This window comes from Mustelus asterias, chromosome 8, assembly GCF_964213995.1.
Source record: "Mustelus asterias chromosome 8, sMusAst1.hap1.1, whole genome shotgun sequence".
Classification (NCBI taxonomy): domain Eukaryota; kingdom Metazoa; phylum Chordata; class Chondrichthyes; order Carcharhiniformes; family Triakidae; genus Mustelus; species Mustelus asterias.
The window spans coordinates 86,062,931-86,085,159 of record NC_135808.1 but is presented as its reverse complement, the minus strand read 5'-3'; the positions used below and the strand labels follow the sequence as shown (position 1 = coordinate 86,085,159).

Here is a 22,229-nt window from a genome sequence, read left to right as displayed (position 1 = left end):
CCTGCATTATCATGGAAGGTGGTACTTGGAGGCTCAGTTAGGGCAGCAACCCAGACAGAGACCAGCATTGCAGAGTGGCAAAGGGTTGGGAGAGTGGGAGGATGGGAGGGGGGGCGGGGAGGGGGGGGGGGTGGGGGTGGAAAGGAGGGAAGGAAACACTGGGGGACATTGATAAAGTGGGGGGGGGGGGGGGTTGGCCGCAGGCACAGTTGGAGTGCAGGGTGGGGAAATGATGGCAGGCAGAGGTGAAGCTGCAACCCAACATGAAAGACAGGAACACAATTTGGAATTTTCCCTTGGGGCTGCACGCAGACTCAGGAGTGTGAGAGGGGGAGGTTTAAAAAAATGGTACCTGGGCGAGGCGACTTCTTGCGAGCTGTCCCCTCTAATTCCATCTTCTACGCTCATTCTATGCTTTTAAAACTTGACTCCTTTTGTTCTCTTTAAATCTCTTACAGATTTGGTGATCCTCCAGACTCTGAAACTGAGCTTTCTCTTCACCCTATCTGTAACTGTAACATTATATTCTGCACCCTCCCCTCTCTGTCTCCCCTATGTACTCTGAACGGTATGCTTTCTCTGTATAGCGTACAATGAACAATACTTTTCACTGTATCCCAATACGTGTGACAATAATAAATCAAATCAAAGAGGGTGAGGCTTGCACACAGAGTTATGGAGGTGGGGAGGAGAAAGGATTGTATATATGCAAAGGATTGCAACGAGACTCATGGAAGGGGGAGGGGCGTGGACAGGCTGTGTTGTCAGCAGTTTGGAAGGAATGGTAGAACAAAGAGAAAGACAATCATGGTCCCTGCTCTGGGGCCAAGTAGTCAAGGTGCCAGAGTCATGTGAGTTGTGGGGCTTTGCAGGACATTCTACAGGGCGATGCCTGGCTCACACATCGTAGTCCTGATCCAGGGAAGGTCAATGGCCGTGTGCTCAATTGGGAAAAGGCACAGCTTGGTGTGCATGATGCAGTCATGGTCTTACTGTGTCTGTCTTTGTACTGGGCTGCTGATGGAATAGTCAGGGTTAGGGGAAACATCTGCAGTCTGTAAAGGTGGAAAACTTAGCATAGTAGATGTTTGTGAAACTTTCCTGTGGGTCTCCTTTGTACATAACTTTGCACGCAGTCTTGAGATGGGAGGGGAGGGGTGGTGGTTAGGTCTGCAGTGTGCATAATTATGGGTTCAGGTGGGGGGGGGGGGTGGGTGCGTTGGAAAAACAACAATGGGATCCAGGATTATTGGGGAAGCTGGAAAATAATGGGTGGAATCTCTACCTGCACACCGTGGGGTTCCAGGAAGATTGGAGGGACAATAACAGTCATGGAGGGAGGGTCAAAGTTGATCTTGACACCATCATCTTGTTAATCAAAGTTATGGTGCAGTCAGAAATTGAGATTGGAAAGTAATCTAGATGTGATTGGTTGGAGTGTCGGGGAACCCAAGACTGCACTGGGGGCCCCAGTTCTCTGCCTCAATCTGCTTGCACTCAAAACATTGGAATTAAGTCAAAAATGAAAGAAAAGTGGAAGATCTTGAGAAGGTTCCTTTGGAGCCATTGCCATTTTTAACACTCTAAAGATAGACACAGGAGTCATTGACCTCACAAAACAGTCACTCCATTTCAGTTTTAACACACAGGAATGTAAAAATTGGAGGTACAACTGCTGGATATATGGCAGATTATCAATGAAAGCCTTTAATGTGCTTTCTCCAATTGGCATGTACAATGGGTATCCAGTCATTACTTGTGTGCAGGTTAGTTTAATAAGTATGCCACATCGGAGATTGGAGGAATGAGTTTGGCAAGATGTGCATGTAATTAAGGCATCCAAACTTTTTACAACATCTGTGGGATTGAGATGTTAAGTGTCAGGATTGGCATCTTGGTCACCTCGCTTTGTGAGTTTGCACCTCAGCTACTAGGCTGTATCAGTGACAAAGCTAGTAGTGCTGACGCAATCCGATGTCATGACAATGTTTGTTGTTTGGGATTTGGGGCTTTATTATCTTTCCCTGTCATTTGGGGCGGCACGGTAGCACAGTGGTTAGCACTGCTGCTTCACAGCTCCAGGGACCTGGGTTCGATTCCCGGCTCGGGTCACTGTCTGTGTGGAGTCTGCACATTCTCCTCGTGTCTGCGTGGGTTTCCTCCGGGTGCTCCGGTTTCCTCCCACAATCCAAAGATGTGCGGGTTAGGTTGATTGGCCATGGTAAAAAAATTGCCCCTTAGTGTCCTGAGATGCGTAGGTTAGAGGGATTAGTGGGTAAAATATGTAGGGATATGGGGGGTAGGGCCTGGGTGGGATTGTGGTCGGTGCAGACTCGATGGGCCGAATGGCCTCTTTCTGTACTGTAGGGTTTCTATGATTCATTAAACTGTTATATCTCTAATTCCTCAGAGGAAAGGGAGAAACAAGAGTGAAACCTGGGCTCAATGCTACCTTCTTGATGGTGCTCATGGAATGGAAGAGGAGAAGGAGGGCCTAATAGTGCCAACCATTGTTTGGAAAGGAGGCTGTGCCTGAAGTTCAGGGTCCAGGGGAGTTCCAGCAACAGCAAGAATATAAGGAGGTTAGACCTGTACTACAGAGGTGACTTGCTGAAGAACACTCCCATCTGCAGATGAGTGAGACAGTGCCCCACACATTTGTTCAGGCATCTGGTGGATTATACCTGCCACATTCTGTGGGAGGATCTAATGTTCTGTGGAGGTGGAGGACATCCCCTGCCTGTGGCCCTGAAGTTCACTGCCATGCTCAATTTCTTTGCCTGTGGCTTGTTCCAGAGCTCCAGTGGATCCGTGCAGCGTCTCACAGGCTGCCACACATAAATGCATCAAGGAGGTGACAGGTGCCCTCTACTCATTATTATGTGAGGTTCATAGTTGAAGAAGATAGCCAGGCTGATAGATTTGATGGTTTTGCAGCTCTCTCAGGCTTCCCTAGATTGCAGGGTGCAATCAACTGCACACACCCAGCCTTGAGAGCTTCATGGCATCATCCCCAAATGTCCATCAATTGGAAAGGGCTCCATTGATCAATATTCAACTGGTGTGAGATCATCGGAAGCATATAATACAAGTGTGTGCAGGTACCCTGGGAGTTCAATGACTCATACATCCTGAGTCATGACCAGGTGCCTCACATAATCAAAAGACCTCAATGAGCATCGGGATGGTTGCTTGGTGGCGAGGGGTACCCACTCAAATGATGGCTTCGGACACCCTCCGAGTGATTAGGAGGAGAGATACAACAAAGCGCATAGCTTCACACAATCCATAATCAAGCAGACCACTGACATTCTGAAGTTGCACTCCTGATATTTGGACTGCTCAGGTGGGGCTCTGCAGAATACTCCTGAGTAGGTCTGTTGCGTCAGTCACAATCTGCCACTTCAAACCTTGCCTCCTTGGATGGTGCAGAGCAGGAGGGCAAGGAAACTTCTGACTCAATGTTTGACTCATCTCCCTCTAATATCCGATTGCCAGCCTGACCGACCCAATGTCTATTCCCCAATAGCCCTAAATGTCCAATTCACCTCTAGTTTGTGCTTTGGCTGGTCACCCACTCAACAGCCAGGCAGCTGCTCAAATTGGCTGGCCACAGCCAGGAAACATACAAAAAAACACTAGCATTTTTCTAACCAGGTCTCCCATTAAATTAAACCCCTCACACCTCCCTGCCCACACCCATTACTCCAGCCTTCTCACCTGATAGTTATTAATAACTTACATTTATATTGCACCTTCAATGTAATAAAACATCCCAAACTGTTTCACTGGAACTTTATCAAACCTAATTTGACACCAAACCATATTAAAAGCTCAGGAGAGATGGCCAAAGGGTTGCTTAAAAAGACAGGTTTTAACTAATGTGTTAAAGGAAGAAAGAGATTTACAGAGGTAGGGAGGCCGAGGGTGGGAATTCCAGCATTTAGGGCCCAGGCAGCTGAAGGCATGGCCAGTAATGGCGCACTGATTAAAATAGGGGATGCACTGGAGGTCAGAATTGGAAGAACAGGGATCAGAGGGTTGAATATGAGGGCCTTGTGTCGCACTGATGGCCCAAAAGAAGCAACTGTCTGACTTCAGAACCCAAAGACTTCGCTTTTTAAATGTCAGAGGCTGATGTGCTGCGTTTTTACTAAGGCTGAGATCATATTCCGTTCACTTTTTTTCTAACAACATAGCTGAAATTAAGAACTATGAAGAAAACGGTAAATGCAAACTTGTGTATTACAACAGTATGACACTGTATTACAATGCAGCGATTCAATGCCTTTCTTGCTCTTAACATTACACTCCCTCAGATGGTTCTTTATTTTCTCTCTCATTTCTCTTCTGTTATCTCAGTATTCCATGCACGCTGTTCTTTGCTAGAAATTTAGCTCCCCTGGGTAGTTGATACGTTGACCTAATTTCCAGCATTAAAGTAGTTAATGCTGTATCAATAAACTCCTTCAAAAAGCTGGAAAAATGCCTGGTTTCTAATAGAACTAAAATTTATTGGGATGAATGTAGACAAAGCCGATCAAATGCTCTATGGAACACAGTGGTTTCCTGGGCTTCTGGGACTGTGGGAATGTTGGTATGGGAACTAACTGGCCAGCTTTGAATAATCTGCAAATGTAATGTAGACTTATTACGAATAAGAAGAATTTCTGTACAGCTTTTCTTCAGGAGATCAGATATGTGGAATACAGTCTATAACAATGGAAATTGGACAATATCTGTTGAAGTAATAGACCTAATTTGAATATTTTTCTTTATCCTGACCTGTTTGAGTTGGAGAATTTTGTATGTGTGCTTGAGCTTGGCATGGCAACCCCTCAAACCTCTAGTTTTTTGCACTGTGCGAGTAATGCTTGTTTTACCCTCCAGGAACAGGTAACTGGAGGGGAAACAGGTCAATATTTTCTAAGCAGTTGAACTGGTGTTCTCAATGGTTAAATTGATAAATTGATTGTCATGGAATCATAGAATCCCTACAGTACAGAAGGAGGCCATTCGACCCACAGAGCTGCACCGACCACAATCCCACCCAGGCCCTATTCCTGTAACCCCACACATTTACCCTGCTAATCTCCCTGACACTAGGGTCAATTTAGCATGGCCAATCAACCTAACCCACAGATCTTCGGACTGTGGGAGGAAACCGGAGCACCTGGAAGAAACTCATGCAGACACAGGGCGAAAGTGCAAACTCCACACAGACAGTGACCCAAGGCCAGAATTGAACTGGGCCCCTGGCGCTGTGAGGCAACCACTGTGCCACCATGCAGCCGTGTGTAGAACAAAAAACTGTGCCTCTCTGTGTGTAAAACAAAAAACTAAGTCACTGGCAAGAACTGCCAGTTCCAATCTTTGGTCTCTGTGTGGTTAACTGACCTTTGTAAGTACTTAAATAAGAACATAACAAATGCTATTAACAACCCCAGGTGACGGAGTAGAAAAAATAGCCAGCCGTCCTGCTCATGATCATGTGACATGTGCTGGAATGTGCACGTGGACATTAAGATTGAACTTAGCTCTGATGCTTCTATGACTTTAGCTCAGATGCTTCTGTGGCCTTATGCCTTGTTGACACTCATTCTTTAGGGCCACAGGAAGAATGGCTACTTGGATGAGCATTGGAGGAATGGAAATCCCCATGCAATCATTCTCTTCCATGAGCCAATACCATTAAAAAGGGAGAAGATGGAAAAGTAAAAGAAAGCCTTATTCTGTGGAAAAAAATAATGAAAATACATAGCATTATACTTATGGAGTGCAAAAGCACCAACGGTGCCATTTAATAACTTCCAAAATGCAATAAAATTGAAGGAACATGAAATATATCCATGCTTTTGTTTAATCGCTTCATATAAAAATCTCTTAAAAGGTTTCTGAACACAATATACAATACTATACCATACATTGTGTGAGACTGAGAAAACATTAAGGAAATTGCCACCTGAAACATTGCAATGTTTAACAGACATACAAACCCATTACTCATGCAGACATTCCAATCTGCTAAACCGTTTTGAACACAATTTGGACCAAAAGCTTAAATGTAGTTTACAAGATACTGACATCAGACTGCAATTATTTTTTTGTTTTGTAGCTTTAAGTTCTTAACAGTTATCCCAGACATTGCTTCACAGTTGCACATTAAATAGTTTTAGACTGTAATCTGTGGTGGACTAGTTTAGATAACTGAAAAAAACCTTGACACAAATATCTGTAATTTCTGGGTTCCATATGTCTCTTTATCACTACTGTTCAGGTTCTACTATATTACACAATAATAAAAAAATCAATGGTAAGAAGGGGAGAACTCTCACCTGGAATTTTCTACACAGTAACACCACCACTCTACAGGCAATGTTAGTGTATAAATTAATAATTTACAATAAACATTACAGTATGTACATGATATAAATACATGGTTCTAAATAGAAATGAGCAAGCTATAAGAATGTGATTAGCAGTGTTGTACAAAGGATGGCACACAAAACAAAAAATACCAACTGACATAAAAGAATTTAAATACATCAAAATAAATTAAAGGGTCGGTGGATTCAAGTGAATAGCGTCATAGTCCTGCGTGATACACTTAAAAGATATTTAAATGCTCACCAGTGACTCCAAATATAACTCTTGTTGCCACGTTTTATTTTTTTTAAACTGCATGTTAGAAGCAGCCTGCACCTAGACATTTTGTTTTTCTTGGACTGTAATATCATGAATAGGAACAATAGGCAGTGGTGTGAGCAATTTTAAAGTATTAACAGAGGAACAAGGTGTAACTCCAACGCATTGGTAAGCTGACTGATGGCCTTGATTTATGTGACTATCCAGTGGAATATATTTCCCTTTGAAGAGGCATTTTAAAAATGTATTTTTTTATTACGTCTAAGAATAATGGTAACACAAAATGCTGCAGCTACTGGAAGTCTGAATAAAACAGAAAATGCGGGGCATACTTGGCACATCTGGAGCAAATTTGGAGAGAGAAACAGAGTTAACGAGTCAGACTGTTGACTTTTCATCAGCATTTTTATCCATTAGTTCTGCATCCCCAGGTGCTGCCAGACCTGCTGAGTACTTCCAGCATTTTCTGCTTTTATTAATGGTATCGGGATGTGCCGGACTCCCGGCCGACCATGGATCATGCAATGTTCATTAACATCAGTCTGTTTTAGAAGTACAGACGTGAAAATATATGAACCCAAAAAGCTGAAATTTCCTCCCATCCTGTAGCTTTCATTTTAAAGAGTAGAGAGAAGAAATATTCACTACATTTCCTTCTCCCACATGATAATTATCAGACATTGAACTGGTTAGTTAAATCAGAATTACATGAATAATTTGTTTCACCTTATTAATGTCTACAGTTAATAAGTATTCTAATGAACAATTTTCCAGCGTGCATTCATGATTTTGAAAAACAAGAAATTCTGTTCTGAAAGAATTAAGAAATTTTATGCCAACTAATAAACTGGGAATCTAATAGCTGACAGGTTGCATTAAAAATTATAAAGTTGTTTATGAAAATTGTATCTTTACATCGAGGAAGTCCCAGCTCTCATTGATTTCTTTCCATTTTGCAAAGGGGGAGATTGTCATGGCAACATTTAAATGGCTGAATGTTTTGATCATATAATTAAGAAACAGTAGAGTTAAAAATAATATAATGCAAACATGAATCTCATTAGTTGTGTTTAGTTCAGGTGATTATATAATGTGGAAGCAGCATACTGTCTCTACCTTTTCTTTTTGATTTATATTTTTGTATCCATCAAGATAGGGACTTCAGTACTCAGAGATGTAACACTATCCCATTTCAGGCACCCAGTGTTATCATTAAATATGGTATAAAACAAGAAAGCACCCTTGAGTTCGCCTCACTAGCAGGCCTTAATCATTGCCTCAGAAGGACACCCCCAACTACACTAAATTAACTGCAATGATGGGGGAGCATGTATTAGTCTTTAATTGTTATTCCATATTGGATGATTGGTATTCCTCATCTCTTGAGATTTTGAAAATGTTTTCGCTGCCTAAATTAACCATTCTGGTAGCCTCTCAGAGTGAACTTGCCCATTTAGACCCAAATCTCTGGACTAATAAATAATTATATGCTGTGAGTTTGTGGGAGTGTTGAGATCACCCTAAATTCAACTCACTGAGGACCCAGCAAAGAGAGGAGACTTTCAACTCATGAGTTGGAACAGGATTTGAACTCTCAGAGCTGAAAAGCCATGTTCAAACTTATTGAACCACCCAATCTATTACCTATATCCTTTTAACTACAGAACTATAGTGATCTGGGGTTGTCAATTGACACTTAACTAGATTTCAAGGGGATAATTTTCACATTGTGGCTAGATCATCAAGTTTTCATCATTAAGCCATGTTAATTTGCCTTTTCTCTTAGGTGTTGGACTGTGGCAGTGTGTAATAAGCAAGTACTCAAAGCCTCCTAAAATGTTATTCTTAAAAAAGCTAGGTAAAAAACAAAATGGTTTTACGATTGAATTTCTTTTGGGATACTTTAAAATAGGTTACGAACAGTTAATCCATTTGAATTTTCAAAGTAAAGGTGCACCAAAGAATAACTTTTCAAAAGCAGTTTGCAGATAACTCTAAGGTATTGCCATTTTATCTATGAAGGGAACCGGAAGACTTAATTCTAAATTCTCTTAATTTTGAAAAAAATTATAAATGGATTTGTTCGTGTACTGTTCTTTATATGTAGAAAAGTTTTGTTAGGACTTTAGTAAATTGTGTTCAATTAAATAAAACACATTTGGAAGGACAAAAACATTTTTCAAAAGGCACACAGTCCTAAGACATAATTTACTGAACAAAGAACAGTTTCCTACATGAAAAGCTAGTTCATAAGTTTGAGACTGTCATACAGTCTCAGTGCCTTGCAGTACAAAATCTCTCAGTGTTGTGTCATCCATTTGCATGCTCATCCCCAGTTAAAACTTAGACGGCTTTTGTGCAATAGTTTCAAATAAACTTGGCTTGCAGTTAAGCCCACACTTTAAAACTCCTAAATGTTTCATCTACCTTCGGCCCTCCAATCTTGCCGTCAATGTTAATTGATCATCTGAACCAGAGTGGTAAGCTTTCATTTGCAAAACCTTGGGTTTAAAACCAACATCATAGGTTTTCCCCTATGGATAATTTGTGCACGTGACCATAAGTAAATGTCCACTCTTGTAGAGTATTTACGTATCTACAGGTGATGTGTCTTCAGTGAGGGGATCTGCTTGTGTCTCTTCCATCTCAGTCTCCTGGCTTTCTGACTCCAGTGCGACAAATATCTTTGTTTCACAACTCTGACAACTGCTGTCCTCTTCCCCCTGACTTGTTTCCTCTTTCTCAGTCCCTTCTGAATCTTCATCTTCTTCCAGTGTGAGTTCAAACTGAAATTTTTCAGAGGAATACTGCCCTTCTTTCCCTTGTTCATCAGGGGAAGGGGAAGGGCTCTGGGGGATCATACTTTGATACCAATTCCTATTATCCTCTAACGTGTCCAGTATATCCTGAGCATCAGGATGAACTAGATCTGCCCAGGTTTCCCATAAAGGGTGTGCAATGTAGTCAATGAATCCAACCTAGGGAAAAGATTGGCATAATAAGTATTTAATACAGTCTCTAAACAAGTCAAAATAAAATTAATCCCATATTTTCACAAACAAGGTAAATTCCATAAATATTCCAAAAGACAGAATCAAAGTATATACAACTGCAGGTTATTCCTATATTCACTGCACTTTTATATAACATTATTGATATTTAAATAATTTTCTTAAACCGTAACACAAAGCAGAGAAGTGCAGGTCCATGAGCATTGTAGGAAAAATGCTAGCATATTGTTTCAATCAGAATTCATTATCAGAATATTGTCAGGCAAAGGCACCCTTCAGAGGAATTGCCAAGAAGGCACAGGGAGAAAAGCATATAGGCAAATGAACAGATAATGAAATATTTCTTTTAAAAACAGAGGCTGAATACAAAACAGGATCACCCCTTTTAATAAATCAATAACACCTAACCCACTTTCTCGCTGTATCATAGAAAGAAGAGAGTAGCGGTGAATGATCAATTTTTCAGACTGAAGAAAGCATATAATCACATCACCCAGGGATCAGTATTTGGACCACTGTTCTTTCTGATATATATTAATGACTTTAACCTAGGTATACAGGACACAATTTCAAAGTTTTCAAATGATGCAAACCTTGTAAATGTAGTTAACTGTGAGGAGGATAGTAGCAAACTTCAGAGAAACACACGGGGGAGTTGATTCTTCCAAAAAAATGCTATGTGTTGAATTGGCGTAAAAACTGGAGTAAATCCGGCTGGTATTTTCAGCGGGAGTTCAAAATGCATCTTCCACACTCTGTGAGAGTGCAGAGTGCACTAGCGTAAATCATTCTAAAAAGCTGGGGGCGGGGTCTATTCCAGCAGGAGAGGTCGGCAGCATTGCGCTGAGTGGGCCACTGCGCATGAGCCGTTCTGTCAGTGCCGAGATTGGCGCATGCGCAGTAGCCCACACTGCCGGCCTCCCGATTGCTGGCTAGCTCAATCGCTGGCCAGTCTCATGAACCCTCATCACTAGCCTTACAATCCCCCCCCCCCTCCCCCCGAACAGGTCCAAAAGCAGCACAGCGGGCTGGGAGAATCGCCCTCATGAATTTGGAAGACACAACATGGAACATGAAATTTATTGCAGAGAAGGATGAAGAGATGCTTTTTGGAAAAAAAGTGGAGATGCAATATAAACTAAATGGTAAACTAAATATACACTAAATGGTAAAGGAAGAATTCAGGAACAAACCTGGGGGTTTACACACACAAATCTATGAAAATGGCAAGTTAATAGAACTGTTTAAAAAATCTCTATTTATAAAGCAAAGGAATCCACAGAGGTGCAGAGGACAAAAGTAAGATAATTATGCTAATAATAAAATTGACTATGAAGTTTTTGAACTCTTTTGCTTGTCAACTACAGAAGCTATCACTTACCTGGGATTTTTCAACTATTGCAGTGTGCTTGTCACACATTGGGCTGATTTCCATGCCTCGTTCTCGCTCTTTGTCTCCCTGATGAAAGAATTCATCCATGATTCGATCTGTCCACTGTCTGTACAACTCCAGAGACTTTGTAGGATTGCTCAGATCAGCACAGTGCACCATGTTACGAAGAACCTGGAACCAAAGTAACAAAGGCTTATTTAGAATCTTCTGAAATAAAATATCACAGAACTATCTTATAATAGCACCATTAGGGGAGGTGGCGGTGTAGTGATATTGTCACTGGACTAGTAATCCAGAGGCACATGCTAACATTCTGAGGACGTGGGTTCGAATCCACTATAGCAGCTGGTGGAATTTAAGTTCAATTAATACATTTAAATGAAAAGCTAGTCTTGCTAATAGTGATCATGATTGTCATAAAAACCCATCTGGTTCACTAATGTCATTTAGGGAAGGATACCTGCTGTCTTTACCTGGTCTGGCCTCCAGAACCATAGCCCTCTGAAATGGCCTACCAATCCACTCAGTTGTATTATAATTGTTACAAAGGCCGAAATTCTCTGAGGCTGTATGCCCCACCACCACAGCAGGTGAGAACAAAGAATTTGGCACTTAGCCAAATCACCATTCACAGCAGCGGGATCAGAGAATCCCAGCCACGGATGAGGTCGTAGGATCCCGGCCTGTGTCTACAAAAACGAATGCCAAACTATGTCCCATCCAGATTTGGAACTATTTCACATTCCCTCACCGACGCTCAATCAAAATCTTGAAACTCTCTCCTGAACAGCAAAATGGGTGTATCTACAATGTGGCAATTCAAGGAGGCAGTTCACCACCACTTTCTCAAGGGCAATTAGAGATGGACAGTAAATACTGGCCTAGCCAGCGGTGCCCACATCTCATGGAATTTTTTTTTAAAAGCAGGCTTTTCTGGAGCCCCTCTGTTATAATGCTCAGTAGGAGCAGCACACCCCAGGATCACTGGGATGGTACTCTATAGGCATTCTTAGCACAGACCCTTCTCTGGTAGGAGCAGGAAAACAAGATAATGATGTTGGCTTCCCAGGCTTCCAGTTCTGATGTAGAAAATTTCTGGCTGCTGCCTGATCCCAATTTGATCTTCAACATCCTGGTGGGAGGGGAAATAAATAAAACAAATTATGCTCCTAACCTGGATTGAAATTTAAGCCTTCCTAGTTACATCATGCCCCCTTCAGTTAGCATGGGAACAGGGATGAAACTATAGTGCTGTTTCTTCTTTGTGCCCCTCTCCTGGTGAGCTTTGCACCTCCTCCCCTCCCCACCCTTGGCTGGCAATCCTCAGAAATCCTATTGCAAAAAAGTGGAGATCCAGCAATCCGGATTTTCATCTTTTTCACTAAGCTTTGTGCTTTCTGCAGTTTTGGAAGGGTCAGGATGCTCTCCCTGGGGTATCTTTTTAATTGGTTTTCATGTCTTGCATTGTATGATATAAAAACTAAAAATAAAGCCATTCAAAAATTAGGGATCATTTTTTTCATTCAAAATACCAAAACATGCTCTAAAATGCAATTTCAAGTGCATGTCAATCCACTGCACATCAATTCTGCTTGCTTTATCCTTGAATCTCTAACTCCGTCGAGAAATTTCATTATTTAAAATTTTATTTAAATTTTTTAAAAACCTATTCAAAAGTTATTTTCTTATAATTTCTTTACCTTTATTCCTCTAAGAAATTAGGTTTTAAATTTTCACTTTCAGGTTATTCTGGCCTCATCTTTCCTTTCATAGGTGGGAACATTTACTAAAGGTAAGTTTAATTTGCTGAAAACTGACTTAGATGTTTTCTTTTTAACCAATTAAAAGCCCAGAAATTAAAGATTGACCTGTGGCTATCTGAGCAGGTCAAAGGCTAGGAACCCAGCAGTGAATAACTCACCTCCTGACACCCACTCCCCCCAAAAGCCTGTCCACCATCTACAAGGCACAGGCCAGGAGTCTAATGGAATACTCTCCACTTGCCTGAACGAGTGCAGCACCAACAAAACCAACAACAACAAAGCTCTACACCATCTAAGACAATGCAGCAAGCTTGATTGCTACCCTTTCCACAAACATTCAATCCTATCACCATCGATGAACAGTGGCAGCTGTGTGTATCATCTACAAGATGCACTGCAAGAACTCACCAAAGTTCCTTAGCCAGCACCTTCCAAACCCACAACCATTACTAAATAATAGGATAAGAGCAGCAGATACCTGACCTGGCAACATCGTCACCTGGAGACTCCTTCAAGTCACTTACCGTCCTGACTTGAAAATATATCGGCATTCCTCACTGTTGCTGGGTCAAAATCTTATAACTCGCTCCCTGACAGTACTGTGAGTGTACCTACACGTCAGGAACTGCAGCGGTTCAAGAAGGCAGCTCACCACCACCTTCTGAAAGGCAACTAGGAATGGGCAATAAATGCTGGCCTAGCCAGCAACACCCACATCCCGTAAAATGAATTTTAAAAAAAGGTTTTCTACAAACGGAACAAATCAACTCCTTTAAAGGCAAAACACTGCAAATGCTGGAATCTGAAACAAAAACAGAAAATGCTGGAGAAACTCAGCAGGTCTGACAGCATCAGTGGAGAGAGAATAGAGCCAACTATTTGAGTCTGACTTGAATAGTTGGCTCTATCCTCTCTCCACAGATGTGTCAAATCAACTCCTTTGGCTGGGCTGGGAGTTTTGTAGTACAACAATGCTGCTGAATATGAGGGTGTTGAGGTAAAAGTAGGACAGTTGATGCATGTGCTTACTGCCAATCAGTTGTTTTTATCGCCCATATATATCCTTGACAGCACAGACAGCTGAGTGCTGGGCATCATGGTACACACCTGTATTCTATCTGTATAATTATCAAGTAGTAAAACTCCCGAACTTGTCACTTTCTTTGTTTCCACCATTGTCTTGAGGTCTGCTAATAAGGTCATGTGTTTTGACATGTCCGTGGCTAACACCTAGAAGGGAGAAGAATATTGAAAATTTGAAAAAATTAATTCAAGTTTCAGCTCTTCTCAGACAAGTTTTTTTAACATGTCAATTGTCAACACTGAGTTCATAGACGAATTTGCTCACCATCTCAATGACCATCTTCCTCAGCATCTGCCGCTGCTTCTTGGCGAGATTTTGAAAAATGTCACAGGAATCTTCCTGCAGCAGTTTGAAGCCTACAGCCAGATGGTGGTTTTCTAACACAGACTCGTCGTTGTACATCAGTGCTAACTCGGAATCTGAAATAACAGGGAAACAGAGTGTACAAGTTAAAAAGCCGCATCTGTTGTTGACTTTATGTGAATTAGGTAACATATTTTGTTGAAGGAATCAGAGCAGGGCATTAAGGCATAGCAGGAAACATTACAGATGGAGTGATGCAAGCATAATGCTGTTCCTCCCCCCTTTACTGAACTTAGAAAAGGCTCTGCTCAATGGGGTAGAGAAGAAGGGAGAACAGAAGTCAGACTTAATGTTAATGCTTCGTAACAATGAGTTATAAAGCAGCACTCCCAGAACCTCCAGGCAGACCATTCTGCTCAGTCTTTCAGCTTCGGTGCATGGCCTATTGATCCCTGCCAGACTTCTCAACCGTATAAATGAAGGACTCACACAGCTCAGCCATAATTAACGTAACACTGTCATGAGTGCTTATGTCCCAGCCTTGACTCCAACAAAGATATTAAGGAAAGGATACTGGAACATTGGAATTAGGAGCAGGAGTTGGCCACTTGGCCCCTCGAGCCTGCTCCATCATTCAATAGGATCAGAGTTGATCTGATTGTAACCTCTGAAGATAACCTTTCTACTTTCATATTCAATTCCCCTTACAATAAATAATAATATTTTATTAGCTTTCCTTATTATTTGCTGTACCTGCATTCCAGCCTTTTGTGATTCATGCACTAGGACACCCAGATCCCGCTGAAGCTCAGAGCTCTGCAATCTTTCACCATTTAGATAATATGCTTCTTTTAAAATTTTCCTGTCAAAAAAATGGATAACTTCCTATCTGCCTACATTATACTACATTTGCCAGATCTTTGCATACTATCCATGTCTCTTTGTAGCCTCCTCACATCCTCTTCACAACTTACTTTCCTAACTATCCTTGTGTCATCAGCAAATGTAACAGCCATACCTTCATTCCCTTTGTCCAAGTCATTTATATAAATCGTAAAAGGTTGAGACCCCAGCACTGATACCTGCGACACGCCACTCAATACATCCTGTCAATCGGAAAATGAGGCATTTATGCCACCCTCTATTTCCTGTTAGCTAGCAAATCTTTCATCCATGGCAATATGTTACCCCTTACACCATGAGCTTTTAGTTCCTGCAATAACCGTTGAGGTTTCACCTTATCAAATGCCTTCTTGAAATCTAAGTACAGTAAATCCACAAATTTGTCGAATGACTCCTTCAAAGAATCCCAATAAATTGGAGAAACATGACTTCCCTTTCACAAAATTATGTTGACTCTGCATGAATGTTTCTAAGTGCCCTGCCATAACATATTTCATAATAGCTTCTAACATTTGCCCGAGGACAGATGTTAAGCTAACTGAACTGTACTTTCCTGCTTTCTGTCTTCCTCCCTTTTTGAATAAAGGAGTTACCTTTTCTATTTTCTAATCTTATGGAACCTTCCCCAAATTTAGAGAATTTTTCAAAGTTAAAACCAATGCATCAAGTATTTCAATGGCCACTTCTTTTAGGATAATCTACCTGACATTGAGTATTAACCTCATCAAACATCAACTGCCTCTGGTGTCAATATTACATATAAGCCTAGATGGAAAACTCTTTAAAAATCTTCTCCATGCCAAAAATAAAATAACCAGCATATACATAACTGATATGCAGTTTGTGAATTATTAAAGTGTCGTTGACACTCTGCACCAGATTTGATGTCATCTCTTCAGTTCTGCATACAAGAAACACGACCTATCCTTGAATTTGTCAAAACAAAACTCTATCACTCCACATCTGGTTAGTCAAATATTCCACCTTCCATATATGCTGTCGCAGAGATATGGAAAATGTTGAGCACTTCCCATAGCTTGGCACCCACCTCTCTCAAAAGACCATCATCAATGAGGAGATTCAACACCGGATCAACTGCACCAGCTCAGCTTTCTACAACTACGGCACTAAGGGGGCGATTTTACCATCACGTTGCGCCCATTACGACGTGGTCGTAAAGCGATTAGCGAGAATTGGCGCCATTTTATGAGCCGGATTTCAGGCGTGGTCAGCCTCTCGCCAGAAATGGGCGAGAGGCAGGTTAATGTATTGAAACTTATTTAAAGAAGCATTTATATGTCATTAGCAAGCCCGGCGCTCAATCATCTGGGCTCGCCTGCCTTTATGACCTCGCTGGGGAAGGTTCTTGTCGGCAAGGAATAGACATACTCCCCATAAACGGGGAACAGTCAGCTTGGCCTTGCCAGTGGAACTGAAGGCCATTGAGGCCCCCAGGGGAGGACGGGGGCAAGAGGGGTGGTCCTTGGGCAGTGCCAGACTGGCAATGCCATCCTGGCACTTGGGCAATGCCAGTATGGCACCTGGGCAATGCCCAACGGGCAGTGCCAGCGGGTGGAGTTAATGGGGAAGAGGCAGTGGGGAAGGGGCCACTGGGGGCAGGGCTATTGGGGAAGAGGACCACTGCCACTCTGCAATGATTGGTCGGGGGAAGGCAGCGGGGCCGTGATCAGAGGGGGAGGAGGGGGGTCGTGGGGGCTGTACCGGACCACGGGTCCCCGCAATTGAGGGGGGGGGGGGGGGGGGGGGGAGCTGCTTCAGGTTGCCTGCAGTAGCAGGGGCCTGACAGCTCTTTCTTGTCTGTCAAACCCCTGCTACTGCTAATGCGCATGTGCAGCATCAGAGGCCTGCACCTGCGTACTACCCTCCCTCTGCAGGCTTTTGGGTGTGTAAAACCCCACCCATAGGCTTCTGCAGCGAGCAACAGGCTTACTCAGAATTTTGCAAGCAGAGTGCGTATGGGGGGGGACCTAAAATCACACCCAAAAGACGGATCTGAAACTCTCCCAGTTTCAAGTCTGCCCTGCACTTAGACAAAAAATGGTAAAATACCGCCCTTAGTGTTTGACAATAAAGGCCCCTACAAGACAACAAAAGTCCAGTGTCCAGAGCAGTTGTCATCACCACAGGGAGACCTGGTCTGTGTATCAGCAACACAAAAGCAATTCCATCAATGCATCGGCAATGCCTCTGGCATGTCCTCTGTATTAAATGGAAGGACTGTGAAACAAATGCTAATATCCTTTTTGAAGCCAGCTTCACAAGCTTTCAGGCAAAACTCCTGCAAAATCAACTACAATGGACTGGACATTGTATCCAAATGGCCAAAAATATCTCCACAGCCTAGTCCTATTTTCTCAACTCTCAAATGACCAATCTTCTGGGGAAGAGAAAGAAAATGTGTCAGGACACTATGAAATTCTCCTTGAAGCATAGCAGCATTGATATTGATGACTGGGAGGAGCTGAATTGTCACAAATTGTTCAGAATGGCAACAACTTGCCCATCAAGCTCCATCACACTTTTAGTCAGAACATCTTAATGATGAGGCAGAGTAGCAGCAGAGAAGAAACGGAAGCAAATTCTGAACCCTGGATCCCACTATCTCAAGGGACATGGGACATGCTGCCCCATGTGCCCAAACATCTCTGCATCAAGAATTGGCCTGTTAAGTCACATGAAGATTCATGGCAGAAACTTGTGACCAATGATTAATAATACCTGTGCTTGGGGAAAAAATCCATCTCGCACCTTTGTAAAATTTTAAAAATTATTATTCAAGTGTTAATTCCTGTTCTGATAATAGTACATCTCAAGAGTTATATGAACAAACACACAGACAACATGAAGGTTCAATTACTGGCTTGTGCTAAGATTGCTGATCTTACTGGCTGGAGGTAGCCACAGTACAATTACCCTCAGGCTCTGCACAGAGTTTTGAGAAAGGGAGGTATAGGAGGGCAGAAAGTGCAAGAGCTGGAGCTTCCACTACTGATCAACCACATTGGTAAAAGATATTAATTTGGATGTTGGGTGAGGCAGGATCAGGCTCTCCACAGCCAAATAAGCTAGTTGACATTAACCATCTAAGTCACCATGAAAGTAAAATCGAACTAGACAAAGTTCAGAAAGGTAGTTAGCACATGTGCATCTATACCTTAGTATCAGTATCATTAAGAAGACAGGGTGGGATGAAATTCCCTCAGGATTGAAACAACTCCCAAAGACAACAAAAAAGTAATTTATTGGAAATATCGATTGAATGATTCTTGTTTAGAACTGGATTAATGCCATAATATAATCATAAACATGATGAATCTTAACAGATTCCTTTATAAACTGAGCCCACTTGGATCTAACTTAGAGATTTTCATTTTGATTGCTCAGTCCACCTACACAAAATGACTCACTGCACCCACCAGGTGTTAAAACAGAGAAACTGGGATAGAAAGACAATAATACACAAACACAATAACTGCCAAATCCATGTAGGTGTGACATATAAATGATCCCAATTAAAGATCTCTGAGAAATCAACAATGTTCCAGAAGCTAATGAGTTTTATAATTTTTTTTAAACTGTTTGTTTTTCATATGCTTTCAACCACATAAAAAAAGCCAACTTTGCACGCAGTGTAATGATCTGAACTTTTCTACTTAAAAGAATATGATACAATGGTGACAACACACATGGATGCAATGATGTACAGACTGAGGAGGCAGTGTCCATGATGAAGAAAATTGTACACAGTTTATGGTAAAAACGCAATCGCCTTTGCTTATTCCCAGTCACTTAGTTTTTTTACTAGCTCGAGGGAAAATTTGTTTTCTTATCTCAAGTTTAGAACTTAATGATGAAGGTTTACCATCCATTGCTACAAAAATTGCTTATTTCAAAGATTGCTCCAAATAATATAAATTTCAGTGGGACTATTATTTCAGATAAATGATAGCCAGTCATATGATGCAGTAACATGATGATATTTAACATCTTTCACACAACTATGCAAGGCTAAGGTAGTTTTGAGCCATAGTTCCTGTAATTTCACATAAATTTCACAGTAAATATCTGCTTTAATAGTAAATTTTGCTTTCCCAAAGCTCAGTATGATTTTTCAATACTGGCTCAGCAATAGCCACAAGAGAATCCTTATATTTGATTTCTATTCTGTGCTGAAATAGCTGTTGTCAGCTGGGCCAGCAATAGCGGTGCTAAAATTAACTTCCTTACTCCAGAGTTAAGATGAGGAAAATCACATAGCTGCGCATTATTCACAATCAAGGCTCATAAATGCACAATGTCAACAGGACTAAGGAATAGAGAATGTCTCATCTTTGTTGAACAGAAATCCAATGAGGATTTACACATTTTGTATAGAGTAATTGGGGGAAATTTAAGAAATTCCTTTCTGACCTAAAGCACTGACCTAAATTCCTCTATTGGAACATATTACAGTTGAGAGCAATTACACAACAGGTATGATTTCTATCTGTTGATACAGGGCTGATTTATTAAATGCAAACCATCCTAACAAATAGTCACTCAATTTGGTAAACATACATAGAACAAAATATATTATTTTTCTATGCTACAGTTTTCCAATTCCCTCTTCTCCTTAAGATGCTGAGCTACACTGCATTCTCATTGCACTGCACAGCACTCCCTTAGTACTATACTGGAGTGTTAACCTTGATTTATGTGTTCAAGTCCTGAAGAGGGAGTTGAACCTAGGACCTTGTGACTCAGAGGTGATAATACTAACAAATGTGCTGTGATTGATAAAGGTAAAAAATGCATTAAAAATACAAAGTAAACAATAGGATGCTTGAAATTTATCATGAAATTAGAGCTCATTCATTTGGTAACTAGTATACTTACTGGTGTTAATTAAAAATTGATTGGAGACACCAGGATGATCCACATCATGGATTGCAGCTGCAAAAATTGCAGCAAGAATCTCAAGGTCTGTGAACACTGCCTGGAAAAGAGTAACATCAAACAAATGTGAATAAGCCATGAAAGACAGAAATAATCACATCAATTAAAAAGGATTCTTAATCTGTTTCAAATGAAACACCACTTTGCAAGGATTAAAAATCTTTCGGACAGCTTTGCTTTGAAAATGCTCTTATCTGCTTCCTCAGTCACCTCAGAGCAGCAGAGGCCTGGTTACTGCCTGATGTCCAGTAAGGCCAGAGAAGAAAACTCATGGAGTTAAACGAACAAGTGATGATACCTTCAAATTAATATAATTCTAAACTGACCTGAACAAATCCTAATGACATGACTGATATTACCTATATGACACTACCTGTGCGGGGAGGGGATTAGTGGGGAGCTGGCAGGGAGTTTGAAATTGAAGGATCAGAATTCTTTCTGGGTTCTGGCCCAGCCTGACCTCACAGCAATTTTACACCGGAGTGGGAAGGTGTCAGACAGGCAGCCGACCCATGTCCTAATTCTTGACCACTTTAATGCTGTTTCCCACTCAGCCTCAATCTTTAGGCTGGCAGGAGGATTTATCTGTCATGGGAAGACCAAAAATGAACAGACTTAGGTCTTTGGCAGGAAGGAAATGGATGCCTCCATCAGAAGCCCCCTTCTGACTTCGGGCACCCCATCCCCTTAAGGGCCAGTTGCCACCAATCCTCCTTCCCCCCCAACCCTGCCTCTCCAATGGCACTCCAATCATCTACTTTTCAACCCCCCCAGGCCTTAACTGCCCTCCCTGCCCTGGGACCTCCAAAACTCTTGCTGTCTGGTCCTGGGACTTAGGCTCTGACATGTTGAAGTATTTCCTCTTCTGTCCACTGCAGCTCCTGTCATTGCAGGGACTAGACAGCTCCTGGCCAATCTGATCGGCTGGCAGCTTTCTAAGGTGAGACTTCCGCCTGAATGTGGGGTGGCTCATTGGAGCCTGAAATGGCTGTGGGACAGGCCGAGTTAGCAGGGATGTGTTCCCCACTGACATTTTGGAAAGCAGAAAGTGAACCCCACTATCTGAAATATTCAGGCCTTGGAGTGGAGCTTGTAGGGGTGGTAAAGAATGATGATTTTAAAGGTGAGGCAAGACTGGCGGAACAATGTGAGGCACACAAAGGATGAGAAGATACCAGAAGATTGGTAGAAACAGACCAAAGTGTGATTTGTTGCTACATCACCACTGCAGCAATTAAGATGAGACAAGTGGTAAAAATGTATTCAGGGGGCGAGGATTCAATAAAGGGACAAATGAGGCTCAAGTTTCAGCCAAATCCAAGATATCAATTCATTCATCCACTGTTTGTTCAAGAGGAAACAAACATCCAGGGAGATAATGCACAGAGGGTGGTGATAGTTGATCTGTTAACAGAGTCGAGGAGACAGTAGCAGATTGGGTAAGTGCATGAGATGGAGATAACCCCCTCATGAATGCACTGTCTAAGGTCAGCGAGAGGGGACAGGGTTTGTGGTGCTCATGCAGATTGTTAAAATCAAGTACAGAAAGTGCAAATGGGTTTTTTGAAGGTTGATTTAAAAGAGGGATAGTGGCAGGAGAATTGGGAATCAAAAGGTAGTAATGAGTTGGTGGGGATGGGGTGGTACAAGGAAGATTAAAGTATGGCTTAAGTTAGGTGAGACAAATTAAATGCACATGAAAATGGATGCAGCATGATTATGTAAGCATGTAAAGGGAAAATATGCCAGTGGACAGTATCAGACAATATGAAAGAGGTCAACATTTGAAATCTGATGCCCTATAATGAGGTGAATTTGACTTATAGACAAGGTGAGAGTCAACATGGAGCATTCATAAACCAGTGTCTGGATTCAGAGACAACTGTGTAGGTAGGGGAAATGGATCCATAAGCCAATCAAGTGACAGAGTATCAGTAGGAGTGCTACTGGAGATTATCCAGTGGAACCAGATAACCAAGGAAGAACAGAGGACTAACCATGAGCCTGCAGAGATTAATCAAGGGGTCCAGTAGAGGTGCACAAAGACCTCAGGTGTTAGCTATGCACACCAAAGGATCAGACTTGCCAATGAGAATTAAATCCAAGGACCAAGAAGATTGTAGTCCAGGGAAGCAGGAGAGGGTAAAGGATAATTCCACAGGATCAGTGTG

General features: G+C 41.9%; 1 protein-coding gene across 4 annotated transcripts in view; it reads right to left on the bottom strand.

The window, feature by feature from the left end:
* Window positions 1–5,778: 5,778 nt before the first annotated feature.
* pde4ba (phosphodiesterase 4B, cAMP-specific a) overlaps window positions 5,779–22,229 on the bottom strand; it is a 671,909-nt gene continuing 655,458 nt past the window's right edge. For all 4 annotated transcript variants that reach the window (XM_078218430.1, XM_078218431.1, XM_078218432.1 and 1 more), the window contains 5 exons: window positions 19,999–20,098; window positions 14,161–14,315; window positions 13,920–14,042; window positions 11,038–11,220; window positions 5,779–9,623 (listed from right to left, as the gene is read on the bottom strand). In XM_078218430.1, the coding sequence (XP_078074556.1) occupies window positions 9,234–9,623; window positions 11,038–11,220; window positions 13,920–14,042; window positions 14,161–14,315; window positions 19,999–20,098 (951 nt within the window). In that variant the 3' untranslated portion in view covers window positions 5,779–9,233. The remainder of the gene's footprint in view (window positions 9,624–11,037; window positions 11,221–13,919; window positions 14,043–14,160; window positions 14,316–19,998; window positions 20,099–22,229) is intronic.